Raw genomic sequence first — 12,471 nt, 5'->3', positions numbered from 1 at the left:
CGCGTCGATATTTTTCGTATAAAAATCACACTACCTAAGTACGAATATGCAGCGTTCTATGTTTTGCACATTTATATTAAATCGCCTACCGTTTCGTATCGTATTTTTTACAATATACCAATATGTCATACACAGTTAAACAGACACAGTTTTAGAATTTTCAACTCGTAAACTATCCTCTGGGCTTGTCGCGCTCGTATTTTATTTTATTTAGTTTTTTTTATTTTATTTTTTTAAACGATTTACGACACGTCATATTATACCCGCGTTATTGCTTTCTGTTTTTGTTATGTCAAGGCAGGGCGAAGAGTATATATATATATATATATATATATATATATATATATATATATATATATATATAATATACAACGAATGTGAAAAGGCTACACAAATAAGAGCGCACACCTTCGTCGAAAGAAGATTGAGAGATTTTTTTTTTTTACATACGTATATAGATCGATGGAGAGGTTCGTTCGTTTTGTTTCGTTTATTTATTTTTTTTTTTTTGCTTTAATCCTCTTTTTCTCTACGCGACGAATTCAATAAAATATTATACGATGTAAATTTTTCGATTAATAAATATCGCTCGAACGGAGAAACATGACGACTTGTCATACCTGTTAGATATTATTCGACGGTTCGTTTTAAGCTGTAAAAGCGAAGAAGTAGAAGAAGAAAACAAACAGAAAAAAAAAACTCCCTAATGTGATGTAATGCGTAAATTTCTTACAACATAGGTACATAAATATTTGGAGTAAACTCTGAATTACAACATTGCGAATGAAAATTCGTTTTCAGATGACGGAATAAATTCTTTTTTTGAATTTCTTGCATACCTCTACGACGAGATACCTATAAATTTTTGCTGCATGAAAATTTTCGCATTTACTGCATATTTAAAATCACTTGAATGTTAAGTCTTGAAATATTTTTACAAATATTACAGATTTCCGACGTGTTATAAATAAATTTGACCAGAAGAAGTGATCATTTTTGCCGAGCAAGACTCGCGTTCGTAGATAATACAGATAAGTGTAGAGATTTGCGATGATGGCGGGGGAAGAAAATAAAAGAAAAAGAAACGGATACCTCCGAATCGTATTTCCGAAAAAATTTCTGCCGATTTTTACAAGTGAAGCCCGTCGAGGTACGTGCGAAAAAAAAAAACAAACAAACAAACACGTTATCGAGAAGTATTGTCGTCGAAATTCTATTAACGGATGAGAGACATGTTAATACTGGAAATTCTTCACGTATTTCGGCGAGGGATTGAAAAGTAGGTGAAGCTAAAAAAAAAAAAAAAAAAAAAGAGAGAGAAAGAAAAAAAAATAAAATAGCGGGGAATGAAAAGTCGCGCGTTTGTTTTTTTTGTTGTTAAATTGGCGTGTATGAAGATGTTTCGAGGAGAGCCTCAGCTATTCACTAAACGACTCGACGTTGGCAACCATTTGGAAAAAAAATAAAATAAATAAAACATGTATAGCTCGGTGGATCGAGTCGTATTGCATAGAACATGTGATTTTGGACAAGAGTCTTCGTGATTCGAGCGAGGATTTTAAATCGTTGCCGCTGGTTTATCTCATTGCGGTATTTCGTCGTCAAAGCAACGTTGACGATATTTCAGACGTTTGAATTACATCTCGAAAGTAACACGCTATGCGTGTGTTACACATAAGTTAATAATCGCTACTAAAAATTTTCTATCTACGCTTAACCAACTTCATTATCGATATTACATGTATAATATCTGTATAATATATGTATCTATTTATTTGTTTATATATATTACGTGTGTCTATTTAGCTATCATTGTAAGGCATGGAGTATGTGACTTGCGTCGAGTGACCTGACTCCTTTTCCCTAATCAATTTATAGAGTTATAGAGTGATACATATTTACTCACTCTCTTCATTCTTCGCGTTATTTTTGGTTTATATTAACATTCTACTATATTTTCATTACTATTCGATTATTTTTTTACTTATCATTGAACGGGTTATTTTATATTTTATTTATGTTTACTCGTTTTTAATTCTAAACGTGTGCGATGTACCTGATATTTCATAAGTTAGACGCAATATGATCGGGTCGTATCGATTGTATTATACGAAAGCCGGTGAATACGACGTATAGACAAATGAAAAGTAGATATTAGAAGACATGGAGGATGAGAGAATCTTTGAGAAATTTAATAATAACGAAATAAACCGACGCAAGATGCTCGATGAAAATAAAACTTCGCAATTTTTTTCTCCTCCGTCTCACTCTATTTCATTTCGTTACTCCCGGCAAGATTCCTCGATAAAATGACAAAAGACGAAAGTGCTTCGTGATATTCTGGGAGGCTAACAAACCGATAACAAAACGAGCTGTGAATAAACCTACGTCGCTTTATAATGATCGATTCACAAATAGTATATTATGTAACAAGGGCGTAAACTCGGTTTTATCAAGCCGAGCGTAAGTTTGCAATATGAGTCGTAGGTGAGCCGAAGACGAATGTCTTGTTGCAAACAATTCTTTATACAACAATAGTACGTCACGCGTTTCTTTACGAAGCATGAAAGTGAGGTTAGGGTCGCGCAATGTCAGACTTGTTCGCTACAGCGCATGCGCGTGGTGCAGAACAGACTACTTTCGACTCCTAGGGCTTAGGGTGCATATAAAGACCCGTTGTACACCTCGAAAACGCGGGGATACAAAACTCCTATACCGCTCAAGCGATCAGAGTCAAACTTGGGCAGTTAATGCCTTATTTTGGCAAAAAGTGGAGCGAATTTTTACTTTTTCAAAATTTTGAAAAAAATTTTACAGATTGGTTACCACTCACAGAAATTGGCCAAATTTTCACAGTTGCACTGAATGGATCGAAATTTCCCGTATGATGCCACTCGGTGGTGATGAAACACACATTTTGAGCCCAGTCCCATGAGATTTGATGGTGAAATGACGAAATGGCAGCTGATCTGGTTTTTGATTACGAAGTACACCGAAATCTCATTTTGGCGACATTTGTTACCGATATTACGCGCATGCCGGTAATGTATGCGTGTAATGTCGGTAAAAAATTACCGGCATGCATGAAAGGTCGGTAACAAATGTCGCCAAAATGAGATTTCGGTGTTCTTCGTAATCGAAAACCAGATTAGCTGCCATTTCGTCAATTCACCATCAAATCTCATGGGACTGGGCTCAAAATGTGTGTTTCATCACCGCCGAGTGGCATCATACCGGATAGTTTGATCGATTCAGTGTAACTGTGAAAATTTGGCCAATTTCTGTGGATGGTAACTAATCTGTAAATTTTTTTTTTTTTAAATTTTGAAAAAGTAAAAAGACGCTCCACTTTTTGCCAAAATCAGACATTAACTTCCCAAGTTTCACTCTGATCGCTTGAGCGGTCTAGGAGTTTTGCATCCCTGCGTTTTCGAGGTGTACAACGGGTCTTTATATGCACCTTACAAGTGGTCTTTTCAGTACTCCACGCATGCGCATTCGCAGACTCACTCTTTCACTGCAATGTACACGTAGCGGAAGATTTTTACCTGCCGTGGAAATACGTGCGGCTAAGATTAAACGCAAGGATACGAAGCTTGAGTTTAATTAAACGCTTCAAACGCCATGCATGTGTTTGCAATTAAGCTGGTTGTTGGAGACGGAGGTAAATAGTTCACTCAAAGTTGGCAGCATTTCCTTTGAAGAATATTCGTTGGCTACGAATTTTTTTTCTTTCTCTTTTAATCCTTTACCGACTGTAGGTAAAGCATTCGCGAGACAATTGAAAGGGTTTGTCGAGTCTGATCGGTTTCTGATCGTGAAGAGACAGTAATAATCACATAACAAGATCAATGATGACAATAATGATGAAGACGAAAGACGAAGGAGAATAAAAAGTCAATTAACGCTTCAGACGCTAGAGTATTGAAAAATCTTTGACGATCTTGAACTTTGGCCACTTGTGATTAATGGCTTTTCTTGCATCGCGTGGGTTACCTAATCGGGTTTTTATTTTCCCTGCGTTTTTCCCCCGTAATCGAAACCCGTATTTATATCAGTATTCAGATACATCAATCATCGTATAACATTTATTTATCATCCAAGTAAAATTGTCGCAAAATTCATGATGATAATAAGAAAAAAGAGAAAAATTAATCACTAAAAGAAAAGGAACTTTCCAACCCAATATTTTTTTTCTATATAATTATTGCAATAACTCGCGCTAGTCGCTCATTAATGGAACGACTTTTGTTATTCGAATAAAAATTCACGCGAAAAATATTCTCTAATGTTTTGTACAACGTACGCAAGGTTCAACCTCGGCTTTAAAATTCTCCAAGTTCTCTTAACCAGACATCAAAGTTTCGGAAAACTTTTCTTTCTCTTACCAGAAGCGGTTAAATTCTCGTTTTTACGAAGCGGCTGAACTGAGAAGTATCTCCTAACGAAAACAGAATTTATCGATAATATATCTGTGGTTACATTAGAAAAAAATTCATCGGTAAGAAATCAGTGTTGGTATAATATTTATAATGCAATAGAGAATTAAATACTCGCGCCGCGAGATATGATCCAAAGTCGTTTTTGACAAATTCACAATTTGAAAATAAACTAAAACTGTTTTTGAGTTGAAAAATTGACTGTAAATTACTTCGTGCAATAAATTACATTCCGCAACTATAACGGAGACGTCGTACGTTTTTTGAATAGTCAAAATTTCAGGGATCGCGAGGATCGAAATTAATTTTAATCCATACCTCAATGATGCAGCTGAAAATCGATTCAATTTTCCGAAAAAACAAAAATTCAACTGAAGTTTAGATCCGTTTGTGTAGAGACAGGTTTTGTTGGCTCAGCGACTTTTTCTGTCTTATCTTTTTTTTTTAAATCTTTTTCGATGGGACAGAACGAGTCACTCAAAAAATTTTGCTACAGACATACGTGATGTATTTTACGAGTAAAATTTCATGCCAATAATCCAGCGTGCGTAGATCTATTTTTTTTTACATTCGCATGATACGGTATGAGGAGTAATTTGAGCAGCATGAGGAAAGACAGACATGAATCAGGACCGTTTTTCATGCTTATAGAAAGTAATACGTATTATATGCATCGCAAAGTGACACTCGATACGTTATAAATAATTCCCTATTATTTTCTAATTTCAATTAGCTAATATTTCGAACGGAAAATTATTTTATTCAAGGAACTCGGCATGTCAAGATAATTCGGTATAAGGATTTACTAAGTATAGTGTTTTAATTGCTTTCGAAAAACTGTGATGGTCTTCTGTTTTTTTGTTTTTTTTTTCTCTCGTATCAAAGGTAAAAGATGTTAGTAATACATCGTCGAAGTTTTACGTTTTTTCAAATCCCTTAGTGTTTATTTATTTCACTATTTCAAGTCTAGTGAAATAGTTTTCGAATTCCGTAAAACAGTAGAAAAAATTTTTGAAGTTTTTCAAAACAACTCGGTTGATTTTAATAAACTAAAACGACTTTCAGCAACCATATAATATACTGATTTGCGCCTCGACTTATACCGCCTTTCCTTTTTCCGCTAATAAACAAACGTGTCCACAAACACATTTATTCGTCATTATAATCTCTCTGTAGCCAAACTCCTTTTATTTGTTAAACAACTATTACTAATCCTTTCTCGCCTAACGAATGTATTCGATGTTATATATCGTATATATCGCATGTATGTATTTATAATATATAATTTATAGTGTAAATATCGTAGAAGGTTTATAGGCCTTAAGCCTTTATGAAATCATATCACCAAAAAATCAACAAATAAATACCCTACTAATATATATTAAATATACACAATAATAATAATAATAATAGTAGTAGCAGTAGTAGTAGTAGTAGTAGTAGTAGCAGTAATAATAATAATAATAATATTCTCTCCCAACACACACACGCACATATATATACTATATGTATATATATTTGCGTATGTATATAATATCGATATATAATATATATATATATATATTTAGAGTTCATCTATTCGTTAATTGATATTATATTTCGTATAATATATTAATATATTAGGCATATCTATGAAAAACTACCCTTGTATCCCGGAAGGGGCGGTGAACGAATTCGAACCCGCCCTTTCTATTTCCGTTTTAAATAACGCTTCCCCTGACCCCCCCCCCCCCTCCCGCCCCATTATCTCCGCGTTGCTTGCTTACATAGTTACATACCTGCTCCCATCGTCAATTTCGTCTGGTCAGAGCTCACAGCCAAACCAATGTATATATATTATTAACATTAAAACCTGCACGAGTAGTTTACAGCAGCATCTCTCGGCGTTTCGAATCTTATCCAAGGGAGGAGAATAAAATAAAAGAAGAAGAAAAAAAAGAAGGTAAGAAGAAAGAAAGAGGAAATCAATTAGATAAGCAAAAACTACTGCAGTACGGTTTATCACCCTTGTAGCCGCTCCTTCTCAGTTTATATATCACCAATTATGTACTTACTAATCTATATATATATATGTATATGCTTATTACTCTCGACCCGCCTGCCAGTTATCTATCGCACAAAATACATTCTCATATATATATATATATATGAGATTTTATTTATTTATTGATTTATTTACTTTTCTATTCGTTTGTTTATGTTTACAGCCGCATTGGTGAGGTCAGGGCCGAGAGGGCAAAGCCTTCCGGAGTAGGCCGGAGTTCTCTTTTTATGTTCATATTACCTACCATTTTTCGTTTCTTTCTCCGTTTTATGCAATATTACGTAACTTACCTGTTATTATTACCTACGTGTCTATACATTCCGATCTGCTAAACTCCCGCCTCCCGTCCGTCACTGTACTCAAATAATTTTCACCCCCCACGCGATGCTCGCTTCGTAATATGTTGCAAATATCAAATTTCTCATGTTCTTGCACCTCGCGATCTGGCGTATCTAGCACAGCTAGATCACTGTAACACCGAACCGGGATTTGTTTGATCTCGCGCAATCCAGAGAACGACATGAATTCTCCTTCAACTAACGTCACTTTCGTTTCTGTAGTCGAACTACGGTTTCGGTGATAAATTTTGGGGCGAAGCTAAGCAATATGGCGACTAAAATGGGCGGTCAGTAGACGGCTTTAGGCCAATTATACGAACAGAAAAATACGATGGACTTGTTGCGATTTGTGGGGATTCAGTTTTTTCACATTGAATCTATGTACTGCAAGAAATACGATGCAAAACTTATATAATATGGATTTTGTCACCAGATGTCGCACCGGCACATCGGCGTTCCCATATTGTACTAGTTTGGTTTTCTGCCGCCAGACGCCGCATCGCTAACTGACAATCCCAAAATGGCATTCGACTCATAAGTTCTGACCCACCGAGTTTTCAAAGTTCGCATTGCGAAGAATTCTACCGTTCCTCAATTTTTTTAAATTCGGATGTGTTCTTTTTTCAAGCTCAAGAGGGAAAAATATCTGCACTAATAGGTTATAACCTGCAAAGCGCTGAACTAAGCAGCAACGAGAGATGTTGTTACAGTTGAGAAGCTCGGTTCCAGATATTTTTTCTATTCGCACACGCGTGGCCAATATTTTCTAGTTAACTTCTTTGTAAAATTTTATTACTGACAAGGTTCTTGTTTCGATTAAGGAATTACATTTTTTTGAATCCTATCGTCCCGAGGAAGAAGTCTCGAAATGGGTAATCCTCCGACTTCGAAACTTTACCTTTTTTTTCACTCATTTGACTAGCTGAATTCAACGCATGAAATAGTTTGGACTGTTTTAATTTAACGAAAACTGTTAGCACAGTCGGTTAAATGAATTGAATCGAGTGTTTCTTGGTTCCTATACTTGATATTTTTATATGCAAAAAACTTCGTTGTCGTTGTTTATCGACGATAAAAAACCGATTTTGTGACTTGGAACATAATGAAGCTTGATTTTTTTAACCTCAAAAAAACTTTTATAAATGCCTCGTCCAAATCCCGCGCAAAAATTCCTGCCTCGTTTCCGTACAATTTTTATATCAATAGCGAGAATGATCATCCTGGAGGAAAATATTAGGAAGCAATGTTACATGAATTTTCAGTAGGCTGAGAGCGTTCCTCTCGGTGTATTTTTACTTAAACTACCCTACTTTCGGTCACAAGTTGAATGTCGAGTTAACGTCATTGTCAAAGAAAGAAATTGGACGGTAAAATATTCAGATGTTCGCCGAGGGTAATTCGTGAACCGAATACTCAGGGGTCAGAATAAGTAGAAACGGGTCCGCACGTGGCGAAGTTTGGAATCGTTCGATTTGTACCTACTGTCGGTAATGCAGGTGACTCAGGAAGAGCGAACCAAGAGCGAACCAGTGTCAGCACCGAAGTGCGCGAGATCAAATCGGTTTACGGCAACAATCGGCAGAGAATAAATATTTAACAGAGGCTTCTCTCTGATCAGGACCTTTTAGATAGTTTCCATCCTAACAGTAAGAGTCCCATTATTAAAAATAGGCGCGTACAGCGGCTGCATGGAGGGTGGCTTCTAGGGCGCGGTGGATCGCGTGTAGCCGAATGAGACCCCCCAGGGATGATGGTGGGGTGGGGGATGGGGATGGAGAGGATGACGGGGAAGGGGTGGGGGAGGGGGTCCGTGGAGGGGGGCGAGGGTGAGGCTCGGGGTGCGGGAGGACGCGACGGACCAGGAAGGGCAACCGAGGTACCACCCTGCGCACACCCGGTGCCCCGGCTCACTTCTCTTCCGACTCACCCATCGGCGACGTCTCCGTGTCCTGCCTCTCACTGAAACAAACAAACGAAGGGAGGGGTTTAATTCTAAGTATCGATAATCGTAATTACAGTTTAAGCTGGAGGGTTAATGGAACTAGAGATTGAACCAACGATTGTGGCTTCGAAGGAAACGCGAAGTTCATGGGAACGATCCTGATTTGGCTGACCTTAAGATTTACGCTCAGGTGCATTTTCAGTTTGAGCAACATCGTTAAGTGAATCGTTTTTTTTTTCTTAATGATTTCACTCAAGTCATTCGACCAATACTGGATCGATCTTATTTAGAAGCTAAGCGATTATTAGCTTAAAGTTGCCGCATCGGTCAAGATGGTAGAAATTCGTTGAGCCGTGCTCAAGATATTAGAATGTAATTGGTTTTTTTATGTTTACTCGATGTTATTCGAGTGATTCGAAAACTGCTGGACCGATCATATTCGAAATCTAAACAATCCTAAGTTAGGAAAAGCCCTGTTGATTGAGACCAAAGTCATCACAATCCGGTAATTCAACCACGAAATATCGTCGGATGAAATTAAAACGTAGAGATATAGTGGAACGAATTTAATTTTGAGAGTGATTACATTAACTTCTCTTATCTGTAAAGAAGGAGAAGTGAAAAGTTAAAAAAGAGTTAGCTCCTTGTTTCTAAGATTGTTTCTTTTTCGGGAAAAGGGAGTACAGCAGAGTTAAACAAGGAAATTATAAAAATTAAACAGAGAAAGAGAGAGAGAGAGACAAAAATGCGAAAGACTAAAAAATCGACGCAACGAAATCCCGAAAGTCAAATGACAGACAGTGAACAACGTAGAAAGACCATAAATACGGAGAGTTGTCTTGAAGAAGAATAAGAATAAAAATTGGAAAGGCAAAACTGGATAAATAAATTTGCACCAACATTTTTTTTTTTTTTTTTAGAGAGAATAGGCAAGATTACTTTTCAAATGTCAGATTCGTGCATTTTTCGGAAATTTACGAACCCGAATACACCAATAGTGACTGTTCATTTGCGATGGAATCACCATCTTTAAACAGGGTTTAAAAACTTGATTACATTTTCCTAGAATTATCTGATTTTTTTTTTTGTGGTCTCGAAATACCAATAGCTCAGACACGGATGATGGGATATTTTTTTCAAAAGTCGAGGCTTTATTTTCCAACCAATAATTTCGCAGAAAAGAATTTGGATCAAACCGGAAATATCAATTTCCGATCTTGATCGATACTTCGTGGACTGCCCCATATGCAAAGGTATATCCGTTAATTTGAAAATACTCGAATTTGAACATAAGTCTACTTTCAAGGAGTTCGCGATTCTGTCACCTTAACGATTGATGGTATAAAATCGTGGTTTCAAGATAAACGAGAACAACACGGGAAAGCTGTAATCATGACTTGGGCAGTAGCTGTATTGATTGACTCCACCGTTTCACATGAAATCGTCGAAGCTAATTAGTCACACCAGTACACTGGCAAAAACTAGATCCGCGAATCCCACTAATTGGCATCAGCTCGAAATTAAGGCGAAGTTAGTGTTGTGACGGTTAAGTGGCAATGCTTATCACTACACTTTTCGTAGTGACAAGTTGCATAATTATTCAGGGAACACGTGCAATCGAAGGCTGCCTCACAAACGATCCTAACGAACCTTCTACTACCGATAATCGGTAACGTCGTGCTCTTTCAAAGCACCAGTTAAATAATCTGGGAAATAGGAGCCCTTAATGATTACATGAACACAGCTGAAGAAATCACCGTCAAGAACGATATTGTAAAAGACTTGGAAAATTCGTGAGTAGCTTGGGCTTCGATTACCGTACTTTTCGCGTCAGTAAGGGAAATAATATAAAACAATAAATATAGAGTATAACGATTTACTTGATGGCACGAGATAGTCGACTTTTCCCTATTCATCACATGAACATCTATCGACGTTGAGAAGTGATTAAATTTGAATGGTTTACACGAGTACATATATTGACTGCTCTTTGAATTCAATTATCAATAATGAACCACAACATAAATCGTAGTTAGAACGATTTTACCGTGTAGTTTTTGCAGCTCAGGTAGGGCACGTGTGTTGTGCAGCGCAGTGAATAATGGTTCTCGGGCAAACACAACATCAGTTCGTTTACTAACAGAGATTACTCATGGAAATAGAAAGGCACTGGGGTCGTTAGCTGTGAATTTTCTTTAATACTTTTATCCACATCAACCGAGCGGCGAATGATGAATGCTTTGCATCAAGCTTTTTGTCCTGCCATGGCGCGTACCTGGCTGCTCGTATATGAATAGGAACAAGGGTGCGACGCAGAAATAATATGGAGAAAGAGGCATTAATTTGATTGCAAAGCTCAACCGTATACCACGGCGATGCAGCGATGATAAACGAACCGCGTACTTAGACCAATTTACATAAAATATTAGGCGTCGTAAATTATTATTGCGAACAATAAGCCTTGCTGGCATGCTGGCGAGATTGCTGATAGAAAAATACGTATCACTCCCGGTAATAATGACTGATCTATATTTTTATGCATTCACTGTTCCCGTTATCAGTCCAAGCATGTCAAACGATCGTGACACACTTCGAGTGATCTCATCCTCTCGTTGGCAGTGGTGAACGAAAAAAAGCCGGAACAAAGTTCAAAGAATAAGTTTCGAATAACTACCAAAGTAATTCAAGAGTGAAGTACTGGCGGATTTTAATTGTCAGAGTGATTACGCAGGAAATCAAAAGGATGAACTTCGGCTTAACTATTTCCAAACTTAGCTCGTTCTCAGACAATGGCTTACACAGTAGGACTGACAAGTTGTACGAAGACAATTGATTTGATTAGTTTCCGTCACGTGCCTCCATGTGGGATCGAGTCTACTGAGGATGATAACGAAGCGACAGATTCACGCAATCTGGTTTCTTCGCATGCGTGCGTACGTAGCTAGTGACAGACATTATGGTGCGAAGATTGTATAGTTCTCAAAAGAATTTTTGGACGAGTTGAGAGTTATCGTTTCGTTATAGTCGATTGCTTGAGGGCTGTAAGGTATTCGATGAACGGAAAATCTGGTGAAGCATGCAAAACGCGGTTCCCCGAGAAGCCTGCGTTAATTCATAACGCAAAATTTACTCGTTGGATAGAACAGTCGAATAATTAACATTCGCGTAACCCCGTACGCACGTAATGAATTCTGGCCGCTTTGCATGCTGAAACTGAAGTACCGCTGGAATATTGTATCATGCCCGATAGCTCTTTCATCGAACAGGAATTTGCACGTGAATAGGATAAACAGTCATCGTTGCTATGATCACCCGTTCAGTCACTATTTCTCCGATAACGCTTGAATGGATGCTACTACTATGTGGAAGCGTCAAATTTTATCACGGATAATGGATGGACCTTTACTTTCCTGCAGTATTCCTTTCATTCCAGAAAGTAAGTCTCTTGCTGACAACTGGAATAGACTCAGAACTCAGCGATCTATTTCCATTAAGTTATGGTTCAACTACTCGGTTTATCCGCTTGAAGAATGAAACTCGGGTAATAAATTAGTAACACCTTTCGTCAATCGGATGCACTTAATATCATGGATGTTTGGATCACTGCTCAACTAATTATGGTGAGAAATCAAACTTCCAGTTGGTCTAATCGAGTTCACTGAAAACACCTGGAATGACCACGTGACCAGTATTGATAAATTGTTCTTC

At 37.4% G+C, this 12,471-nt stretch overlaps 1 protein-coding gene across 1 annotated transcript in view; it reads right to left on the bottom strand.

The window, feature by feature from the left end:
- Positions 1 to 7,972: 7,972 nt before the first annotated feature.
- LOC124410141 (protein bric-a-brac 2-like) overlaps positions 7,973 to 12,471 on the bottom strand; it is a 109,689-nt gene continuing 105,190 nt past the window's right edge. The window contains exon 9 of the mRNA XM_046888287.1: positions 7,973 to 8,780. Within this exon, the coding sequence (XP_046744243.1) occupies positions 8,729 to 8,780 (52 nt within the window). The 3' untranslated portion in view covers positions 7,973 to 8,728. The remainder of the gene's footprint in view (positions 8,781 to 12,471) is intronic.

This window comes from Diprion similis, chromosome 9 (genome assembly GCF_021155765.1).
Source record: "Diprion similis isolate iyDipSimi1 chromosome 9, iyDipSimi1.1, whole genome shotgun sequence".
Taxonomy (NCBI): Eukaryota; Metazoa; Arthropoda; class Insecta; order Hymenoptera; family Diprionidae; genus Diprion; species Diprion similis.
This window is presented reverse-complemented; position numbering and strand designations above follow the sequence as displayed.